The sequence below is a fragment of the Carassius carassius genome, chromosome 46, assembly GCF_963082965.1.
Source record: "Carassius carassius chromosome 46, fCarCar2.1, whole genome shotgun sequence".
Taxonomy (NCBI): Eukaryota; Metazoa; Chordata; class Actinopteri; order Cypriniformes; family Cyprinidae; genus Carassius; species Carassius carassius.
The window spans coordinates 20,477,629-20,500,351 of record NC_081800.1 but is presented as its reverse complement, the minus strand read 5'-3'; the positions used below and the strand labels follow the sequence as shown (position 1 = coordinate 20,500,351).

At 39.5% G+C, this 22,723-nt stretch overlaps 1 protein-coding gene across 1 annotated transcript in view; it reads left to right on the top strand.

Moving 5' to 3' along the window:
- Nucleotides 1–22,723, top strand: part of LOC132129439 (integrin alpha-5-like) — a 49,531-nt gene that overhangs the window by 7,170 nt on the left and 19,638 nt on the right. Inside the window, exons 2-8 of the mRNA XM_059541040.1 lie at nucleotides 14,563–14,693; nucleotides 20,502–20,602; nucleotides 21,029–21,152; nucleotides 21,232–21,293; nucleotides 21,385–21,430; nucleotides 22,137–22,265; nucleotides 22,358–22,402. Of these exons, the coding sequence (XP_059397023.1) occupies nucleotides 14,563–14,693; nucleotides 20,502–20,602; nucleotides 21,029–21,152; nucleotides 21,232–21,293; nucleotides 21,385–21,430; nucleotides 22,137–22,265; nucleotides 22,358–22,402 (638 nt within the window). The remainder of the gene's footprint in view (nucleotides 1–14,562; nucleotides 14,694–20,501; nucleotides 20,603–21,028; nucleotides 21,153–21,231; nucleotides 21,294–21,384; nucleotides 21,431–22,136; nucleotides 22,266–22,357; nucleotides 22,403–22,723) is intronic.

The following is a 22,723-nucleotide window of genomic DNA, read 5'->3' as shown; positions in this document are numbered from 1 at the left end:
AAAGGGCCCCGGACCCCATTATCCCGGAGCACCCTCCACAGGCCGCCACGAGGGACACAGTCGAATGCCTTCTCCAAATCCACAAAGCACATGTGGACTGGTTGGGCAAACTCCTATGAACCCTCCAGCACCCTGTAGAGGGTATAGAGCTGGTCCAGTGTTCCACGGCCTAGATGAAAACCACACTGTTCCTCCTGAATCCGAGGTTCTACTATCGGCCGGATTCTCCTCTCCAGTACCCTGGCATAGACTTTCCCAGGGAGGCTGAGAAGTGTGATCCCCCTGTAGTTGGAACACACCCTCCGGTCCCCCTTCTTAAAAAGAGGGACCACCACCCCGTTCTGCCATCCCAGAGGCACCGTCCCCGACTGCCACGCGATGCTGCAGATGCGTGTCAGCCAAGACAGCCCCACAACATCCAAAGACTTGAGGTACTCAGGGCGGATCTCATCCACCCCCGGTGCCTTGCCACCGAGGAGTTTCTTGACTACCTCGGTGACTTCAGCTTGGGTGATGGACGAGTCCACATCTGAGCCTTCAGCCTCTGCTTCCTCAATGGAAGACGTGACAGCGGGATTGAGGAGATCCTCGAAGTATTCCTTCCACCGTCCAACGACATCCCCAGTTGAGGTCAACAGCTCCCCACCTCTACTGTAAACAGCGTTGGTTGGGCACTGCTTCCCTCTCCTGAGGCGCCGGACGGTTTGCCAGAATCTCTTCGAGGCCGACCGATAGTCCTTCTCCATGGCCTCACCGAACTCCTCCCAGGCCCGAGTTTTTGCCTCCACAACCACCCGGGCTGCAGTCCGCTTGGCCTGCCGGTACCTGTCAGCTGCCTCAGGAGTCCCACAAGCCAACCAGGCCCGATAGGACTCCTCCTTCAGCTTGACGGCATCCCTTACTTCCGGTGTCCACCACCGGGTTCGGGGATTGCCGCCTCGACAGGCACCGGAAACCTTACGGCCACAGCTCCGAGCGGCCGCTTCGACAATGGAGGTGGAGAACATGGTCCACTGCTATTTATTTGGTAAAAATCAGTATTTCAGAGAAGTAGCATGTCTGAATTCACAATATTCATAAAACTGTAGGCGAAAAGTACCCAGATGACTTACTACTTCCAGACACTTTGCTATCCCATGAGGCCATGGGTGAGGATTTGTGAATTAAGTGACCCAACTGATGTTGTAGGTATCACGACAATGACAACATGGCGAAAGTAGTATGCCTGGATGAAATTCATACTAAACACATATGCTATAGATCATACATTTTTAACAGTCTCAAAGTAACTACTTATTAAAAGAAAGTACCTAAGCAGAGAGTATGCAGTTTTGGACACAGCCATTGTCTGATTTGCACCAAGTTGATGTTTTTTCTAGTGGATACAACAGTAGTTTCAAACTAAATACTGACACCTATTGGTATGGATGTATTATCAAATGCAATGGTAACGTTTTTTGCTTTCAAATATGGTTTCTGAAAGCCCGATTTGTACGAATATTTGCACTTATTCGATAAGAAAATATTGGGTTTACTGAGATAAAGAGAATAGTAATTTGCCAGCCTTGTGATCTCAACATAGCATAACCATATGGGCAGAACGGGTGTTTGAATGCCAATTGCTCATGGATGAACATGATTTTACAGTTATGTAAAAAGTGTATTTTTGTTTTCATCTATGCATAATTAAGTGGAAAAAGTGCTCTTTAAATTGCATTGAGATTAACAATTCACACAACACTCACTTTTTACTTCTTTAAAATGCAACTTTAAGCATGTTGTTCTTATTTTTCCACTTTAACTTCCCTCTGGTTTGATAGTTAGTAGATTAATTGGCCTAGCAGGTAGTGCAGAGCTGACATTTTGAACATCAAGCCAAGTACTTCAGTTCTGGTGACCTCTCAGAATATGGCGTAGTGATGGTAATTTGAACCATATCCTTTGGGAGGAAATGTTTTTGTGGTGACATTTAAAATGTTACTGTGTAAAATGGGGTGGGGAAGTTTATCAGATCAATAGTTGAGTGCATATGTGCAGTTTTAACAGTTATTCCAGACCAGCACAACACTGGAGCAGACGTTGCACAAGACGTTTTTTTTTTATTTAATTTTTTTTACAAGGCCTTTTTGAGATAGTTGTTGCATCTTCCAACATTTCGCTGCATTTTGCAAACTTGATCAGTTTGACTTTGAGTTATTAATTTTCAGTTCATTTACATGAACTGAGTGGGTTTAATTTTCTATGTTGCATCATGCAAAGTTTCATTTTTTTATATTAATAAAAGGATATATAGTGACTGCTTTTTCATCTTCCTCCATTACTATGCAGTTCTCCTCAGGGCTCTTAGCACACCAGCTGTTAGAGTAAGCTGTCTAACAGCGGTCACTGCTTTGCTCATCATCTTTGGGCTGCAACTCCCAGACAGCAGAACAGAGCACATGTGTTTCAGGTCTAGTGAGTAGACTGGGGCCACATACAGAGCATCTTTGGCTTTACTTTTATTCATCTCTTTATTAGCTGCTTCCATCATAGCTGCTTAATGATGCAGAGAAAGACTGGCATCCGAGTTAATTCTTGCTGGCATCGCACAAAGGAAAACACCCAAAAAGTGAACTGTCTGGGCCTTAAATTTTACTTTGGCTTTTCTTAGTTTTGAAAATTTTAGCTACTGAGATCATTGGATTTTTCTTGGTGTCAGAGAGTTGCTACAGTGTACACTTTGTGTTGGATCCACTCCACATTTTCTGGGAGGATGTTTGTGATATCAAGGCAAGGCAAGGCAAGTTTATTTATATAGCACATTTCGTACACAATGGTAATTCAAAGTACTTTACATAAAAGAAAGTAAAATAATAATGAAGATAATGAACAAGCAATTTTAAAACTTTTAAAATTGTTAAAAAATTTACTTATTTAAAATGAATTTAAAACAGTTAGAAAATGATTTTACATAAAACAAAATAAAAAAACTGTGAAAATATAGTGCGAATCAGTTCGGACATTGCACAGTGCTCATTCAATAAATGCACAGCTAAACAGATGAGTTTTAAGTCTAGATTTAAATGTGACTAGTGTTTTAGCACATCTGATCTCTTCTGGAAGCTGATTCGAACTGCGGGCAGCATAGTAAATAAAGGAGGACTCCCCTTGTTTTGTGTGAACCCTTGGTATTTCTAACTGTCTCGATCCTAATGATCTGAGTGGTCTGTTATATATATTTAGTGAGCATATCTGAAATATATTTCGGTCCTAGGTCATTTAGTGACTTATATACGAGTAAAAGTACTTTAAAATCAATCCTAAATGTAACTGGAAGCCAGTGTAAGGACCTGAGGACTGATGTGATATGCTCAGATGTTCTGGTTCTAGTTAGAATCCTGGCAGCAGCATTCTGGATGAGCTGCAGCTGTCTAATGGTCTTTTTGGGAAGGCCGGTGAGGAGCCCATTACAATAGTCCAGCCTGCTGGTGATAAAGGCATGAACACGTTTCTCCAAATCTTGGCTGGAAACAAAACATCTAATTCTTGCAATGTTTTTTAAATGATCGTATACTATGCTGATTTAGTTACTGCTTTGACATGACTACTGAAACTAAGGTCTGTCTCCAGAATCACACCAAGATTCCTGACTTGATTTTTAGTTGTTTGACCGCTAGAGTCAAGGTATGCATTCACCTTGAAAACTTCATCTTTGTTTCCAAATGCAATAACTTCAGTTTTTTCCTTGTTTAACTGAAGAAAGTTCTGGCACATCCAACTATCTCTGAGTGGCGCCGATACAGGATGGCTGCCTCCGTGACGTGCTCTGCAGTTGTTTTTGTGTTTTTGTTAGTTTGTCCTGTCTTTAGTTATATTCCTGCAATCAGTTTCACCAGGAACGAATTGCTGGATATTCGGCAACACACATCTCCCGATATTTCACCGGTTTTCGACTATTCTGATGTTTTGCTGGACATTCTTGTCGGCGGAGCGGCTGCCCTGATCACACGCTTCAAGAGGACGCGCAGGCGGGGAAAGCGAGCGGGAGCGCTCGTGAGACTCAGAAAACGCGGATTTCGAACGCCGTTGCCTAGCATCCATCTGGCAAATCTCCGCTCTCTACCCAACAAAACGGACGAACTGCTTCTGCTCTCTCGGACAAATAAAGATTTCTCCCACTCTGCTGCTCTGTGTTTCACGGAAACTTGGCTGAATGACACCATACCGGACAGCGCGCTCCATCTGCCGGACTTTCAGCTGTTTAGAGCGGATCGCGACGCAGAATCAACGGGAAAATCGCGCGGCGGCGGGACATGCTTTTACATCAATGAACGGTGGTGTACAGATGTAACTGTGTTAAAGAAGACGTGCTGCTCAAATCTCGAAACGCTCTTCATTAACTGCAAGCCGTTCTATTCGCCACGGGAGTTTCATTCGTTCATTCTGGTTAGTGTTTACATCCCTCCTCAAGCGCACGTGAGCTCAGCTTTACAGAAACTCGCTGAGCAGATCACAGAGACAGAACAACAACACCCAGACTCTGTTTTAATCATTCTTGGGGACTTTAATAAAGCCAATCTCTCCCGTGAACTGCCAAAATACAGACAGCATGTTACTTGTCCCACAAGAGACAATAATATATTGGATCACTGCTACACAACAATAAAGGATGCATTTCACTCTGTTCCACGAGCAGCTTTGGGACATTCTGATCACCTTCTGGTTCATCTTATACCGACCTACAGGCAGAAACTAAAATCAGCTAAACCTGTATTAAGGACCGTAAAAAGATGGACTAATGAAGCAGAGCAGGATTTACAATCCTGTTTTGACCTCACTGATTGGAGTGTTTTTGAAGCTGCTGCCACCGATCTGGACGAACTCACAGAGACCGTAACATCATATATCAGTTTCTGTGAGGATATGTGTATTCCTACCAAGACTCAACTAAATTACAACAATGACAAACCGTGGTTCACTGCAAAACTCAGACAGCTCCGTCAGGCCAAAGAAGATGCTTACGTGAAGGGGGACAATGTCTTGTATAAACAGGCTAAATACACACTGGAAAAGGAGATCAAAGTGGCAAAGAGGAATTATTCTGAAAAAATAAGGACTCAGTTCACTTCGAACGACTCTGCATCAGTGTGGAAAAGCCTAAAGAAGATCCCCAACTACAAGACATCACCCCCCAGCACTGTGGAAAATCAACGACTGGCAGACGATCTGAACGAGTTTTACTGCAGTTTTGAAAGAACACCCATCACCTGCCCTGAACACCTCTCCACACAACCGTTCACACCAATAACAACTCCTGCAACCAACCCTGAATGCCTCTCCAAACAAACGTTCACACCATTCACAGCTCCTGCAACCAACCCTGAATGCCTCTCCACACAACCGTTCACACCATTAACAGCTCCTGCAACCCATCCTGATCACCTCTCCACTCAACCGCTCTCACCATTCACAACTCCTGCAACCAACCCTGAATGCCTCTCCAAACAACTGTTCACACCACTCACAACTCCTGCAACCCACCCTGAACACCTCTCCAATCAAGCGCTCTCACCATTCACACCTCCTGCATCCCCCCTCTCCCCCACACCTGCAATACAGATCAGCGAGGATGCGGTGCGCCAGGTCTTCAGGAAGCAGAAAAGGAAAAAAGCACCAGGCCCAGATTGTGTTACACCAGGCTGTCTGAAATCCTGTGCTGACCAGCTGGCCCCCATCTTCACAAAGATCTTCAACAGATCGCTGGAGCTGTGCGAAGTCCCTTCATGCTTCAAACGCTCCACCATCATCCCCATCCCAAAGAAATCCAAAATTACAGGACTAAATGACTACAGGCCTGTGGCTCTAACGTCTGTAGTCATGAAGTCATTTGAAAAACTGGTGCTGGCCCACCTGAAGGACATCACTGGACCCTTGCTGGATCCTCTTCAGTTTGCCTACAGAGCAAACAGGTCTGTGGACGATGCAGTAAACATCGGACTGCATTATGTTCTGCAACACCTAGACAGACCGGGGACCTATGTGAGGATCCTGTTTGTGGACTTCAGCTCTGCCTTCAACACGATCATCCCAAACCTCCTCCTGCCCAAACTAACTCAGCTCTCCGTGCCCACCTCCGTCTGTCAGTGGATCAACAGCTTCCTGCCAGACAGGCAGCAGCTAGTGAGGCTGGGAAAATACACATCCAGCACCCGTACAATCAGCACCGGAGATCCCCAGGGCTGTGTTCTCTCCCCACTGCTCTTCTCCCTGTACACTAATGACTGCACATCTAAGGACCCCTCTGTCAAGCTCCTGAAGTTTGCAGATGACACCACACTCATCGGCCTCATTCAGGACGGTGACGAGTCTGCTTACAGACAGGAGGTTAAAGAGCTGGCTGTCTGGTGCAGTCTCAACAACCTGGAGCTTAACACGCTCAAAACAGTGGAGATGATCGTGGACTTCAGGAGAAACCCCCCTGCACTCCCCCCACTCACCATCATGAACAGCACTGTGACTGCAGTGGAGTCATTCAGGTTCCTGGGCACCACTATCTCTCAGGACCTGAAGTGGGACATTCACATTGACTCCATTGTGAAAAAGGCCCAGCAGAGGTTGTACTTCCTTCGCCAGCTGAGGAAGTTTAACCTGCCACAGGATCTGCTGAAACAGTTCTACTCCACCATCATCGAATCCATCCTCTGCACTTCAGTAACTGTCTGGTTCAGCTCAGCTTCTAAATCGGACCTCAGAAGACTACAGAGGGTAGTCCGGACTGCTGAGCGAATTATCGGTACAACCCTCCCATCTATTCAAGAACTGTACTTATCCAGAGTGAGCAAAAGGGCTGTAAAAATCACTCTGGACCCCTCACATCCAGCACACTCCCTCTTTGAACTGTTGCCATCTGGTCGACGCTACAGAGCACTGAGCACCAGAACGACCAGACACAGGAACAGTTTCTTCCCTCAGGCAATCCATCTTATGAACAGCTGATAATAACTGTGGGACACACTACACTATTTATATTTATATACACTACACTTTTTATCCAACACACATACTTAGCGTACACGTAAATCTTTTGCACATAATATACATGTACATACATGGAACACACTATACTACTTATATTTATATTTATATACACATACACTTATTTATCCAAACACACATACTTAGCGTACAGTTACAATTTTTCCACATAATATACATGTACATACATAAATGCTCTTTTTAATATACCTGCCATACATTGTCAATTTGTATATTGTCAATCCTTACCCACCTATTTGTATTTTTTTTGTATTTTTTATTCCTTATTGTGTTTTTTGTTCTGTCGCTGTTATGTTGCACTGCGGAGCTCTGTCACGAAAACAAATTCCTCGTATGTGTGAACATACCTGGCAATAAAGCTCATTCTGATTCTGATTCTGATTCTGATTCTATTAATTTCATCAATGCATTGGCAGAGGGAGTCAATGGGGCTGTAGTCACTTGGAGATAAGGCTAGGTAAATCTGGGTATCATCAGCATAGCTGTGATAGGCAATTTGGTTCTTTCTCATTATTTGACTTAGTGGGAGCATATACAGGCTAAACAAGAGCGGTGCAAGAATTGACCCTTGTGGGACTCCGCAGGTCATGGACGTCCACTTAGACTTATGCTCTCCTATACTCACATAATAGCCTCTCCCTTCTAAGTATGACCTGAACCATTTGAGTACCATCCCAGAAAGCCCGACCCAGTTTTCCAGTCTCTCTAGTAGTATATACCAGCACCGATATTTTGCCAGAGTCACAATTTAAGCGAATATCATTTATTATCTTAATGAGTGCTGTCTCTGTACTGTGATGCGGTCGCAAACCAGATTGAAAATTGTCCAGGTATCCATTTGAGTTTAAGTATTTGTTCAGCTGATTAAAAACTACCTTTTCTATAATTTTGCCTATAAAAGTAAGATTAGATATTGGTCTAAAATTGCTCAAAATGGTGTTATCAAGATTGCTCTTTTTCAGGAGGGGCTTAACAACTGCAGTTTTTAAGGAGAAAGAAGGATGCAAACTGCATTTGCTGTCTGAGAGCATTTCACTGGGAATCTGACTTGGGGGGTTTGTCAGTCTCTCAACAGTGGCAAAAAGAGTACGAGTGTTATTTAAGTTACTGTTTATAAGGTTTGAGAAGAAATTCTGTCTAGCTGTGGCTAGTTTCACATTAAAATCATGAAGGCTGTCTTTATAGATGCTATAGTGAATTTCAAATTTTGACTTCCGCCACATCCGCTCTGCTTTTCTGCATTGTCTTTTCATAGTCTGAACTGCTGTTGATCTTCTCCAAACTGATTTCTGTCTGTTTGTTTTCTTCCTGATTATTATTGGAGCAATATCATCAATAACATTCTTAACTTTTGAGTTAAAGGAATCAAGCAGAATATCAACAGAGTCTGCAGAAATGCTTGGTGTTAAAGATATAGCCTCCATAAATAGTACACTTGTATAGTGTACTATAGTGTATAGTGTACTATAGTGTACTTGTATAGTGTACTAATAGTACACTAGGCTAGAAAGTATCAATTTAAAAGTCTTTAGAGAACTTTTGATTCATTTAATTCATCCTTCCTAAATGAAAGTATCCATTTACAATATAATATCTCTAAAATCTCTTTTTTTCTTTCTTTTAAAAATCTTTTAACAGTAATGTATCAATAAGTTCTAATATTGTATACAAAGCTTCCCAGAAAATTCCCTGTTCCTTTCTTTTTTTTTCATGCAGTTTTCTGTGCCATTCAAAATGCCATCTAAAGGCTGCAGGCTGAGGTTTTTTTTTTTCTGATTGTGATTTTATTTTTATTTTTTTCACCTTCATTAGCAACCAGTGTGGTTTCTTGGCAAGCTTAAGCATTTATGAAAGCTTTCGAGTGACACAAGTTAAACTGCTGGACGATAATGAAGTGTGGAATGGGTGGGAGAATGTTTTAAGCTGAAGGTAGTTGAAATTAAGGGATCTGCCATCTGACGGCCTTTAACTATTAGTGGCATTAGTTTTGATCTATCAGCGTCTTTCCCGCAAAGTTTTCTCACCACAACTTAAGTAGATTATATAAGTGGTGCACCAATTCATTTTTATAACTTTAATTCTGGTCTGATTACCAAACCTCACAAGCAATGGGCTAACTGTTAAGAAGTCCTTTATCTCAGTGGTGAGTATCTAGCAAGTTTAGCATTTTAGTGGTAATTTATTCAAGCTGGATTTTCAGACTAACTCAATTACCTTAATTAGAGCCACATCGAAAATGATGTTTGCATCTTGGTTGGAGTTGGTGGTTGTCTCTCTTAGAGATACCACAAGGGGTGTTGATGCCATTTTTCCTCCTTAAAGTAAAATTGTAAAACTGACTACTTTACATATATTAAAGTAAAATATAGTGGGTGGGATATTTTAGGCAGCAAGTGAAAAATGGGCAAGTGTAAGGATTTGAGTGAGTTTGATAAGGGCCAAATAGTGATGGCTAGATTACTGGCTCTCTTGTGGGGGGTTCCCGGTCTGCAGTGGTCAGTATCGATCAAAAGTGGAACAAGGAAGGAACAGTGGTGAACCGGCGACAGAGTCATGGGCGGCCAAGGATTGATGCACATGGGGAGAGAAGGCTGGGCCATGAGGTTCGATCCGACAGAACAGCTACTGTAGCTCAGATTGCTCAAGAATTTAATGCTGGTTCGCATGGAAAGATGTCAGAATACACAGTGCATTGCAGTTTGTTGCTTATGGGGCTGCATTGGATGACCTTGTGCGTGACTTTCCTGGGGAACAGATGGCACCAGGATACACTATGAGTGAAGTGAAGTGACATTCAGCCAAGTATGGTGACCCATACTCAGAATTTGTGCTCTGCATTTAACCCACACACAGAGCAGTGAACTCGCACACGCGCACACACACACACGGAGCAGTGGGAAAGCCATTTTTGCTGTGGCGCCCAGGGAGCAGTTGGGGGTTTGATGCCTTGCTCAAGGGCACTTAAGTTGTGGTATTGCCGGCCCGAGATTCAAACCCACAACCCTAGGGTTAGGAGTCAAACACCAAATACCACGACTTCCCCTATGTGAAGAAGCCAAGCCGGTGGAGGCAGTGTGATGCTTTGGGTAATGTTCTGCTGGCGAACCTAGGTCCTGCCATCCACGTGGATGTTACTTTGACACGTACCACCTACCTAAACATTATGGCAGATCATGTACACCCCCCTTGGAAACTGTATTCCCTGGTGTCTGTGGCTTCTTTCAGCAGTATAATGTGCTCTTCCACAAAGCAAACATGGTGAAGGAATTGTTTGAGGAGCACAATAACGAGTTTAAGGTGTTGACTTGGCCTCCAAATTCCCCAGATCTCAGTCCAATCGAGCATCTGTGGGATGTGCTGAACAAACAAGTCCGATCCATGGAGGCCCCACATTGCAACTTACAGGACTTAAAGGATCTGTTGCTATCATCTTGGTGCCAGATACAGGGGTCTAGTGAAGTCCATGTCTCAACGGGTCAGGGCTGTTTTGGCATCAAAATGGGGACCAACACGATATTAGGAAGGTGGTCATAATGATGATGTGGTGTATATTGCTGGTTTTATTGTAAATGATTCTTTGGTGCTTCGTGTCTGATATGATTCTAAAGAATGGTTTGGTTGTTTTTTTTATACAATGAAAGTGAATGGGGTCCAAAACTACGGAGCCTCGCACATGAAATGCAAGAAAAAATAAATAAATTGTGTGCACCATTTACTAATGCGTTCCCTCAATGTACTAAAATGTGCACACGATTACTATTGTGTTCCCTCGATTTACTATTGGGTCGATTTGCTAAATTGTGCACACGATTTAGCAAATCGAGAGAACGAATAAGTAAATCCTGTGCACAATTTTTGTCTTCCGCAGAAGGAAGTAAGTATACAGATTTAGGAAGACATGACTGTAAACAAATGAAGGCCCACTGTTGAAAAATCCATCCTCCAAAGCCAATGACCTCTGACTTGCAATAATTCTGATCACCAACTACTTACAAATGCTAATTACAGTTAAATTAAAATTTGTCCTCCATATAGCAGAATTGAAATTACATTCTGTTGTTCTCTTACAAGGCCAGACTGTTTTAATTAAAGTGAGCTTCAATTTGGCATTCCCTCTGCTGGAAGGCCTCCTGAAATCTTTCTCATTTTATGTAGAGCCATTACAAAAGCTAGCGTCTAAGCCAAGAGCAATCTGGCTCTTATCATTATGCTAATATTAGCCCACCATTTAAACATTTAGTGGAGAAAAGGAGGACATTTAAGAGGGATGAGATCCCCCCTCCTTAAAAAGATAAATCCTCCCATTATATGCTAATTGTTTCTTAGTTAGTTCTTTCATATCATTATCAAAACGGCATGATTTAGATTGTTGAGTGTTAGGCAGACGACACTGTTTTAGAAACAATTTTGTGTTTCTAAGTTCCTGTTAAATTTATGGCTGATAGTGTATTTTGTATATCATAACTTTGCATCAAAGCGGCACATTTGAATGTACATTTAGGTATTATTTGCTTAAACCGAAACCTTGTTGTGTAATTTTTGTTTTATTTGAATGAATGAATATTTAAAACAATATGTAATGAGACTGAAGTAGTGTAATTTTATCATAACAGAAGTGCAATGATAGTAGCTGCACTGTAACTGTACACTTGTGAGCAGTCAGCCAAAACAGTAGTGTAAGTGTACAGCATTCCAAGAACTCGAGCAGAAGAGTGAAAGTGCTTGGGGAAAGCTAGAGAATTTGCAGCTGTTAGACGCATTTCACATGCATCATAGCAACATAACATTTCATCAGACTCGTGCAATTGGGTTCATTTATAGTGTGCTGGGGTTCAAATGAGGTGGACCAGCCTGTTCACTTTTTAGTGTCAGACATTATCTGTAGTTGTTATCGCTGAGTGGGAATTCTGTAAGACGCACAAATTCCCAGGCCAAAGCCATCAAGGGAATCTGGGATTGACATTACACCTCAGCTGGGGTTCTGTAACACCTCTGGGACACTCCCTCTGTCCATACATGCATATGGTGGAAAAATGGAATACTCTGTCCAAGCTGGAAAAAGCCCCCCCCCCAATCAAAACAAATGGCGCGTCTGTTCATATATATATATATATATATATATATATTTTTTTTTTTTTTTAAATTTTTTATTTATTTATTATTATTATTAAAAAAAAAATGTTTCTTTTTTTTTGTCTGTGTGTGTGGTTTGTGCTTCACTTGTTGTGGCCTTTAAATCTGGTGAACCCAAAAAACATTTCCATGCTTAATGTCCTCCCTATTCATCCATTGAGCTCTTGTTCAGGCCTTTGCCTTTTTGTCTGGCTTTCCTCCCAGTGTAGGATATGGAAACTTTTTCAATGCCTTTACTGTCATTGTACAACAAAATGTGTTGAGTGACTACCAAGGCATAGTCAAAACTTGGCAAAGACCCCCCCCCCCCCCCCCCCCAAAACCCAAAAAACAATGAAAGTCAGTTTCTGTTCATTTAAATTTCAGTTTTAGTTGTTTACATTTTGTATTTTAACTTAAAGGCAATATTCAACTCAAGTGGTCATCTGTTCCTACCTATAGGACTCTTATCTCTGCAGTCCATCGAAAGTGTGCTTGAGTCTCCGTGTCTGACAGAAGGGTTCGCTGAATAAAGCCTTTGTAAAGAAGCCCTCTGTTACGTGTCACTGAGACCAGCCCAGGGGGCAGGAAAGGATGTTCTCTTCCTGTACCTTGACCCCCCACCCAAGATGCCCTCAGTGCCCTCTTACAACCACCTCTACACCCCCATCTCTCAATGGACCAGCCTTAATGACAGGAAAGACGATAGTAAGTTTACAGACAATGAGGTCATGGCGGCACTGCACCAATCCATGCCGGCTCTTGGAAAATTAGACAGATTAGAAGAGCGGGGACTGTGGGAGTGGCCGTCTAACTGTTGGGTATTTTTCATGTCAAATCTCAAGAAAAATGTGCTGTTACCTTGATAAAGATGATAAAACAGGAAAAAAAATCTTGTAGATTTACAAGTTCAAAGTTTAGGGTCGGTAATATTTTTAAGAATCTTATCAAACAATTCCGACTTATTTTTTCTCAGAATTGCAAGATGTGACCTCACAATTGTGAGTTACAATGTCAGAATTGAAAGATAAACTGACTTTTTTTTCTCACAGTTGCAAGATTGCCACCCAATTCTGACTTTATATGTCACAGTTGCGAGTTTACATCTCACAGTTCTAGGAAAAAAGTAAGAATTGTGAGTTAAAAAGTGGCAATTAACTTTTTATATATTTTTAGTCAGGGAGACAAGCTTCCATTAAAAAAACTAAGATAATGAAATATGATTAACATTTTATGTGTTTATGTCATTTGAAATATCACATGATGCTACAGAAATCCTTCCAACATGCTGATTTGGTGCTGAATAAACATTTTTTTTATTATCAAAGATGAAAACAGTCGTGCTTAATATGTTTTGTGGAATCCATAATAAATTCTTTAGAATTCTTTGAATAATGTTCAAAAGAACAGCATTTATTTGAAATAGTAAAAACATATATAATTTAACACAAGATCTCTGTCTCTTTTTGATTAAGTAAATGTGTCCTTGATTAATCAAAGTAATTTCATAGAAATAAAAATCTTACTGGCCCCAGACATTTGACCGTGTACATAAAAAGAGGTAATCAAGCCATATTTAGAGACCAGAATATCATACAGACAGTTTTGACTTGAGCCTGTAAGAAGCCACCTAGCAACCACATTGTGACATGCTAAACACCAATCAGAGCACCTTAGAAACCACATAGCCATGTTCTGGCACTCACTTTTTTCTTCAGAGAATTTTAAACAGCTGTTCCTGCTTCTTTCTCTCATCCTGTCCAAATACAATTGTTTAGTTCTCTCTGTTGAGAAGTTTGTTTGGTTTGTGAAGGTTTGACATGTGACTACTTGGAGATCATGCTTTTAAATATGTGGCTATGTTTGTCTGTATGTGTTTAAATATTTGGATGTGTTGTTTGTGATAACCCAGGGGGAAAAATAGCTGTAGAAGCAGCTAGCTTGACTTCAGCAGTCTCGGCTCTTGTTTTCTCATTGACTTATTACCCAGTGGGCCTGGTGTGTGTGTGGTTGTGTTGGCATTCAAATTTTGCCAACCAAGTTACTAACCATTGCACATGGCCACACTGTTACTTCAGCTCTGTATGGTTGATTATGAGACAGTCCATTTCCTCAAAGATCATAAGTTTCCTGCTGGTCTTTATTTTAGGCTAAAATTAAGCTTTTGAATTCTAGGAAAATTAAACTAAATGTAACTGGCTTCCCAACACTGGTGTTTTCATCTGTCGTCATTAACCTAGAAGGATAAATGTTGCTTTGCAGCTCTGATGTTCCAATCCAACTCCATAACAAAGCTTCCAGTAGACTTTTTGTGAATCGGAACACTGTTGTACTTGTCCTGCTCTCTTGTAAATATTCCTCATAGTCTTATTAGTATGCTAACAGCTTCCTTCATCTTTTTTTCTCTTTGAACAGTGTCAGTATTATAGTGGGAGCACCCAAAGCCAACACCAGCCAGCCCAACATCAGAGAAGGAGGATCGGTCTTCTACTGTCCATGGAGCCTCAGCCAATCACAATGCAGCAGCATAGAGTTTGATGGACAGGGTAAGTCTCACTGACCAGTTGATGTGGGTGGTCACAAAAAGATTAAACTCAAAAAGCTGTTCAGGGTGTCGCATTCTCCGGTCTGGTATTTTGTAAATATTTTAAATAAAATGTTATTTTTATATTTTGTTTTCATTTTAATTTTTAACGTTTTAGTAATTTATGTGTTTCTGTCACTTTTAGTTTTAGTTTTTTTGTGACTATGTCTGTATACTATTTTAGTGAATAAGAATGTACTTGGCTGATTGTGTACCAGCACTTAAATTGGAACCAGTATTTTGACTTCCAGTAGTTTCTACATCCTCCCCAAAACAATCGTAGTATTGATGGATATCTGCTCCTTCCATTATATGGCTTCCTCAAGCTAGCATCTTTTGGTTGCCTTTCATTGTGTAGATTTTGCTCTGAGAGGTTGATGGAAAATGGGATTTAGGTGAAGCGAAGGCAGACAAGTGCTCAAGCAGACTTCCTGATGTACATGCAGGCTCTGATTTTCTTAAATTAGATGTGTTTCTCAGCAGGAAAGGCAGAACTTGATAGCTAGCAACTGCTAAACAATGGCTGAAATGGGTAGATAGAGATGGTTTTATGTAGATTTTTTTTTTTGATTCTTATGCAAAAAAATTTAAAATCTTAAAATATCATATCTTATTGGTCAGCCGAGAAAATAATCAACCTACAGGTACAAAAAAAACTTCACTGGAAAAATTTCAAGTGGTGTTCACAACAGATATTCACTCGTGATATGAACAGAGACTGTGTAGCTTTGTGGCTGTCTTGTTAGTGCCTGCATGTTAACATTGCTAGCATTGTTGATCATTGATCTACTCGCCATGCCAGAATAATTTCTTTTGTGGTGGTGATGTGAAACATAAAATATGCATTTCATTAGGATTCAGATTTCTATGCACCACAACTAGGAAAAAAAAGAACAAGTAGAGACCGCAGTGTATGCTCTATCAATTGTGTATTGTCTCTTTTCTTGAAGCAGACGGAGTCTTAAAAACTGTTCCAAGTTGCTGAGTATGTAGAACACATGTCAGGGGACAATGAAGTGCTCACAGTCTCACTGAGAGACTGTTGGCTTCCTTCCTGCAGAATCAAAGTCTGCTCTGAAAATCCAAGCTGTGATTTACTGACTCAAACACAGGGAGATATCTTCCACCAAAACTGTCACAAAAACTTTTAAAGATCTATTTTTTTAATCATGATGCACAGCTGCATGTTCTAGAAAACAGACAGCTCACAGATTTAGCTACGTAGAGCTTTTTTTAGCAAACATATTGTGTGCTTATAAGTCATGTAAATGTCATGCTCTTCTTTTTATTACGTTTGACTTCAATTAAAACATAATTTTATTTTGGTTTAACTCAATAGTCAAGCAGAAGATTATAACTGAATTAAGCTAATACCCTGTGACGTGTGATGCATTACAGAGGCTGGTTTAACCTCAGAGGTTAATGCTTATCCAATGATCATTCAATTAGATTTCAAAATATCCTGACAGATCCAAAATGGTTAATATTTTGACAAGTGTTTTTCTTGGCTTTTACTTCAATTTCAATTAGCGTCAGCTGTTTAGGACATAACCAAAAATAAAGGCATGATAATAACCACCTTTTTAGCACAGTTGGTTCTTGAAGTATTTTTATTTATTTATTTGGAAGCACATATCATCTCAGAAAACAGGAGATAACCTGAAACAGCATGACATGAAATTCTACTGTTTGGACATTATTGGTTCATAGTTCATACTATTTCATGTATTATGTTATCATTAAAAATCAGTTTCTCTAAAAATGTGAATTATATGCATATAACATTGCAGCTCAGTCTTACGTTGCCTCCATTTCCATTTTACATTGAGCCACAGCAAATATTTCAAATAAAGACCTCACCACTTAAATCTGGACTTGACCCTGCGGCCACTGATGTACCATTGGTTCTCAAGTGGGCCGCAAGAGGGTCATGTACTACTTCTTCCTGCCTAACATCCCTTAGTCAGAGAGAGCATTAGCTAATCGTGTCTTCAGATCTGACCTCTTTCCTCTTCCTCTCTGATAAGAAAAAAACCGAGAATGATGAGAGTGGGTGGGATTTAGAGGAGAGAGAGCATTGTCTCTTGTCTATTCTCATTTCCCTGTCTCCCGGTGTCTCCCTGGGGATGCTTGATGTGATGACTGAATTTAGCCTTGTGGCTTGTGCCTTCCGCTACCCCTCCCTTTCTCTTACACAGATCAAGATACTCCACTAATGGGGCTCTTCTCTCATCACTGAAAGGGAGAGGTGTGTGTGTGACCTCCTCACCTCCACAGTCCCATGAGATTGTACGCAGGTCGCCTTGGCCTGACTCCAGGAACTGAGAGCACTCGTATGATTAGCAATAGAGAGAATTTTGATTAAAATGAATGAATGATGCATATATAAACCACTTTATTGTGTATTGTTATACACCCAAAGCACTTTACACTCATTTGGGGTGTCTCTCCTCAACCACCACCAAAATGGCTGTACGTCACAGCAGAGGTGTCTCTTAAAGGTGCATTAATTGTTTTGAATACTGCTTCTTAAATTCTATAGGTGACATCAGTATTAGTCTCACATTAAGGTTCTGGTCTACATTACAGCTTAGTCCGGCCAAGAACATTTAGACATTTGGATTGGATTATGTAATTTGTTTGCAACAAACAAAACTCTTGAATAGCTTTTCGAAGATTCAGTTAAGTTTTACACGAACCATGACTCAAATCCAGTGACTGATTCTTCCACAGAAGTGCTCATTGCTGCCTGGGAACTTAATCTGTTTCCAGTTGGACTGATAAAAAAAAAAAAAAAAAAAACTGTGCCCCCAGATTTTTATTTATTTATTTGTAAATAAATATTTTATATAAAATAGTTAATAGTTATATCAGCCATATATTACATTAATGTAGGTATATGAAATACTTATTTTATATACAATATAAAAGTGTTACATTTCTCAGAAATTTCTTTTTTTTTGTAGTGGCATCTTTTGCTTCATTGAGACAGGTTGTTTAAAGTTTTTAAATGTAGTATTTATATCAATTAAAATTAATTTGTGTCTTTTTTATAATTAATTTTAGTTATAATTTATTTAAGTGTAGTTTCAGTTTTATTTCAGTTAAGTTAGTTTTTATTTGAGTTAATGGATTTCTTTTTTTTTTTTAATCATCATCAAGAGCTCATGTTAGGTCTTTCTAGATTTGTCATCATTAAAAGTTTGTAAGTCTATGGAGAAAGTGAATAATTATGCTGTATTTACATTTTAAATTTTGTCAGCAAATATTTCAAATAAAACCTTCACCATTTTAATCTGAAAACTAATTTAGTTTTAAGTTTCTGTTAAAGATAATAAAACTGTTTAGAAGTTGTGTTTAGCCATTCATTCAGATTAGAGCTTGCCATTTCTTTGTGTTAAATGTGTAAATAAATACACAAATTCAATATCCAACCAGTTATTACAGGTAAAATAGCCGTATTTTGCATCAGAGTCTTAAACAGTCTGACTGTTGTTCTGACACAAAGGGAAATCTCATCCAGTTTTGGGTAGCTCTCCCTTAACCGTAGCCAAACAACACCATTTTCCCCACCTTCCCCGCTGAGCTTTATCTTCCCAGCTGTACACTTCACTCGTGATGTGGAAAGTTAAATAATTGTTAGTTTTAGCGCCCCACCTCCAGCGACGTTGACTGATTCTCCTCCCACAAACTGCCCCCCCCCCCCCGCCCGACCGTGTACTAGTTTTACATTAGCTGGCGTCTTCCATGTACTGTGTCTTACACACACTTCAATTGAGTTTTCTCCAGTCCAGGGCTGCTGGTTTTCCTGTGTGACTCTTTAGGCCTCTTTACTTTGGCAGCGAGTGAGGGAAAGACGAGGAGGAAGAGAAAGAGAAAACCATCACCCTGGAGGTGACCATAAGGCATATATCCTCTCATGTTGTTAGAGGGCTCTAATCCCCACTAATTTCCTACTGGGGTACCAAACATCCTTGAGAGAAGGAAACAAAAGCCGTCTGGCCAAAATGAGGTGTGTGTGTCTGTCTGTGTTAAGGGGTGGTTTGGAAAAGAATAGGACAAGTATAAAGAGATGACAAGTTGAGTGAGATAAAGAAACCATACAAGATAGTAAAGGAATGAGTGGGAGATGGTGACTTAAACCGAGAAAATAATGAAGTGGAATTCCTAGAAAGGGAAGAGGCAGGTGAAGGGTGCTGTGAGCTGAAGACGGAGAGCAAGAGAGAGTGTGTTTTGAGCTCCTGTTTTGCTTGGATGAAGGTTCCTGTTTCGTCACTCAGAATGAGACAGTCTTTTTAAATAGGGGTATTACCAGCGTGTAAATCACACAAAGAAATGTTAGGGTTATACTCCACCCTAAAATCGAAAATGTTGCATAAAGATTTTACAATGTTACATATTAATACTGTTTCAAGTCCACTATTTTTTTGTATTATGACAATCATGTATTATGTCCATAATTATGTATTATGCACATTTATTATGACAATTATGAACATTTATGCATAAAATTTCCATTACAGTGACATTTTTAATTTTATTTATTTTTAATGTAAAAGGCTATGAAAAAAATATATATATGTATATATTCCCCATTCTTTTTTTTCTTTATTTTCTTTTTAATACTGCCATCTTTAAAGTTGTGTTTTTCATGAGGTCATTTAAATTTACAATTTTGATTTTTAATAACTATATATAATTTTTTAATAATTTTAATAATTATAAATAATCCTAATTATGAATAATTAATTTTACTCTTTTTTTTGCATTACAGTAGGCTTTTGACAGTTGGGTGTAATAATATTTAATAATATTTTGCCCGATTTAATTGTAGACTTGGTTTTCTTTTATGCAAAATATAATTTCCTATATTTCTTCTTTTGATTTGGGGCTGCAATATGATCCAGACATTTCTTGACAGTTTTTGTAATATTAACTCACAAAACTTGAGCTCCTGCTTGGTTTGGATGAGGCTCCCTGGCACAGTTTCATCATTCCGAATAAGACCAGGCCCTCTTAGAGCCAGCTGAGAATTGTTACCGCCAGTTGTACCTTTCACTCATTTCTCCTCTTCCTCAGTCTCTCTTTCCCCCTTCTCCTCCATCACACCACAGAACCCTGTTGCATCATACTTGTAATTATGGTGCAACTGGAGAAATGTCTGTGGCAAAGTTCAGTTTGGCAGTCAGAAAGGGGAAAAGAGCATTTTGGACAGATTCTGGCCTAGTGACTTCTCTGGCAGTTGAACCTGATCTCTGATGGTTTTGGTCTGGTGGACTATTTGTTGATTTCCAACCTCTCTCATTGGCCAGCAACAGCATGTCACATTTGTTTTGATTATGAATCCAGTTTCAGCCCATATGTGACCATATGTTTTTCCCCTTCTTGTGCTGACACTTCATGATTATGGCCTTTAACCTCAGTGGACACCTGAGCCTGTGTTGTACAGTCTGTTCTTTTTTCCACCTTGGTCTTTTCATTTGATCAGGGGTCTAAATGTGCTTAAAATCACATTTGACTAATGTGAGGTGACATTTCTGAGCGCTACAGAATATTCACCTTTGGAAATCATGTTCAGCATGATGTTATTTTGGTTGTGAAATGCACTGATATTTATTGTTAATTTTGTTTACTGTGTCCACACGACTTTGAAAAATGTTTCAAGTCTATCTATATCTGTCTGTCTGTCTGTAATTATTTAATTTTTTAGGCTTTACATTCTAGCCTAATGGTGTTTTAAAAAATAATTATTTGTTAAATTTTTTTATAGGAGATCTAAATATGACCCTGAATTATACAGAGCATCAGGGAGAGTTCAAATCCCATCAGTGGTTTGGAGCAACAGTACGAGTGCATGAAGATAGTGTTCTGGTAAGATCTTCTTACTCATATTTTAGGCTGTGTGGATAATAGGTAGACATTTACCCCTCCTTCAAATCATGACAAACCATTATTTCCTCTTCAACATTTGTGCTTGAACACAGTGTTGTTGGTGACTTATTTCTAAGTTCATGTTCTTTAATTTTCTGTGTAAGGGTCAAATGATGAATAATCAGAACAGATCCAGCTCTATTCATCTGTTCTATTTGTCTATTCATTCCTTTGTATTCTTTCTCAAATTTATGACTCTATTGGCTTGTGGATAATGCTTGATCTGTAATATCAAAAGTTTAGGTGATGTCCCTTGTGGATTATCAAACTGTGACCTGCATTCGTGGTTACTTTATCACCAGGGTCGTCTTTGTACACAGCTAGCATGAAGGTGACTTTTAACCTCTTGCATTATCCTTTCCATAGGCTTGTGCCCCCCTCTACTCATGGAGAACCAAGGATGATATACCTGGTGCTGATACTACTGGCTCATGTTTTCTGTCAATCAATAACTTCACCAAGTTTGTGGAATATGCTCCGTGCCGTACAGGTAGGCTTGCAGTCACTGATGATTTGTTTCATTTTAGTTGTTTTTAAGTCAAAGTAACATAACTTACCATTCGTTGCAGAATTCTATGGACGTGAAGGACAAGGCTACTGTCAAGGTGGATTCAGTGCTGATTTTACAAAGGTAAGACGATACTGAAACTGAATAGAACAAAATGCTTTGCTTATTTGCTGTTTCCTTCTGGTCTCACCTAGACACTGTTGATATGTTACAGAAAGGAAAGGTGGTGCTTGGAGGACCTGGCAGTTACTTCTGGCAAGGTTTGGCTTTCCAAATAAAATAGATTTGAGTAGAATAGAGTCTTTAAGAGCTCATTAATGTTAAAAGAGTAAATAAAAAAAAAACACTCAGCAGCAGTGCATTAAATTGATCAAAAGTGAGAGACATATGTAATGTAACAAAACATCATTTATATGAAAGACTGTGTATATATATTGTTCTTTTGAACTTCTTATTCACCAAGAAATCCTGGAAAAAACATTGCTTTATGGTTTCCACAAAAATATTAAGTAGCACAACTGTTTTCAACATTGACAATAATAAGAATATAATGATTTCTGAAGAACTCTGTGGCACTAAAGACTGGAGTTTGTTTGCTGGAAATTCAGCTTTGCCTACATAGAAATAAATAACATTTTAAAATATATTAAAACAGAAAACTGTTATTTATATGATAGTATTTCACAATATTGCTGTTTTTTTATGGTATTTGTCAGATAATCAGATAAATGTAGCCTTGATGATAATAAGATACTTTAAAACATTTTTTTACATACTTTTGAACAGTAGTGTGTACCTTTCATAAACACGGATGTTTCATCACTTGACTAGATTTCAAATGTATCAAATATGTGGATATTTGTGGATATCAAAATGTGGATATTTGCTTTTATTATATGCATCAGCAGTGACATTTACCTCAATCCAAATGCAATTAAAAGGTCAGTTTCTCCTTATCATCTCTAGGCCAAGTGATCACTGCGTTTAAACAAGAAATAGTCAAGGCCTATTACCCAGGATACTTTTTGACATCAGTGAATGGCCAGATTCAGACTAAACAGATAAAAGAGATCAAAATTGATGACAACTACATGGGTATGTCTTTCCATCCCCCTTATAAGCTGTCAAGTTGAAAATACTTAGATTTTTCTGTTGGTCACCACCCATTGTTTTCATACGTTTGACAGGTTACTCAATGGCTGTGGGCGAGTTCAGTGGTGATGATGATGAAGGTGAGTGGTGTGACCATAAAATATAAAACCTTGACATTATAGTGCTCATTTACATTACAGTTTAACTAGATTATTTTGATGTCATTTTCATTATACTCATTAAAAACAAAGATAGAATGACGGTGACTGTGAATCATCTGCTGTTGGAATAGCCATAAAAGGATGCATTAATCCAAGCGCTATTTGTAGAACCTTTCCAAAGAAGTGTTATTATTATACCCTCTTTATGAATCCCTTACTCCTGAACAAATTTTAAAATAGAGCTCTTGGAGTGGCTCTGATCGCCAGAATTCTCAGTGATCTTGAGGAACTTACACATTT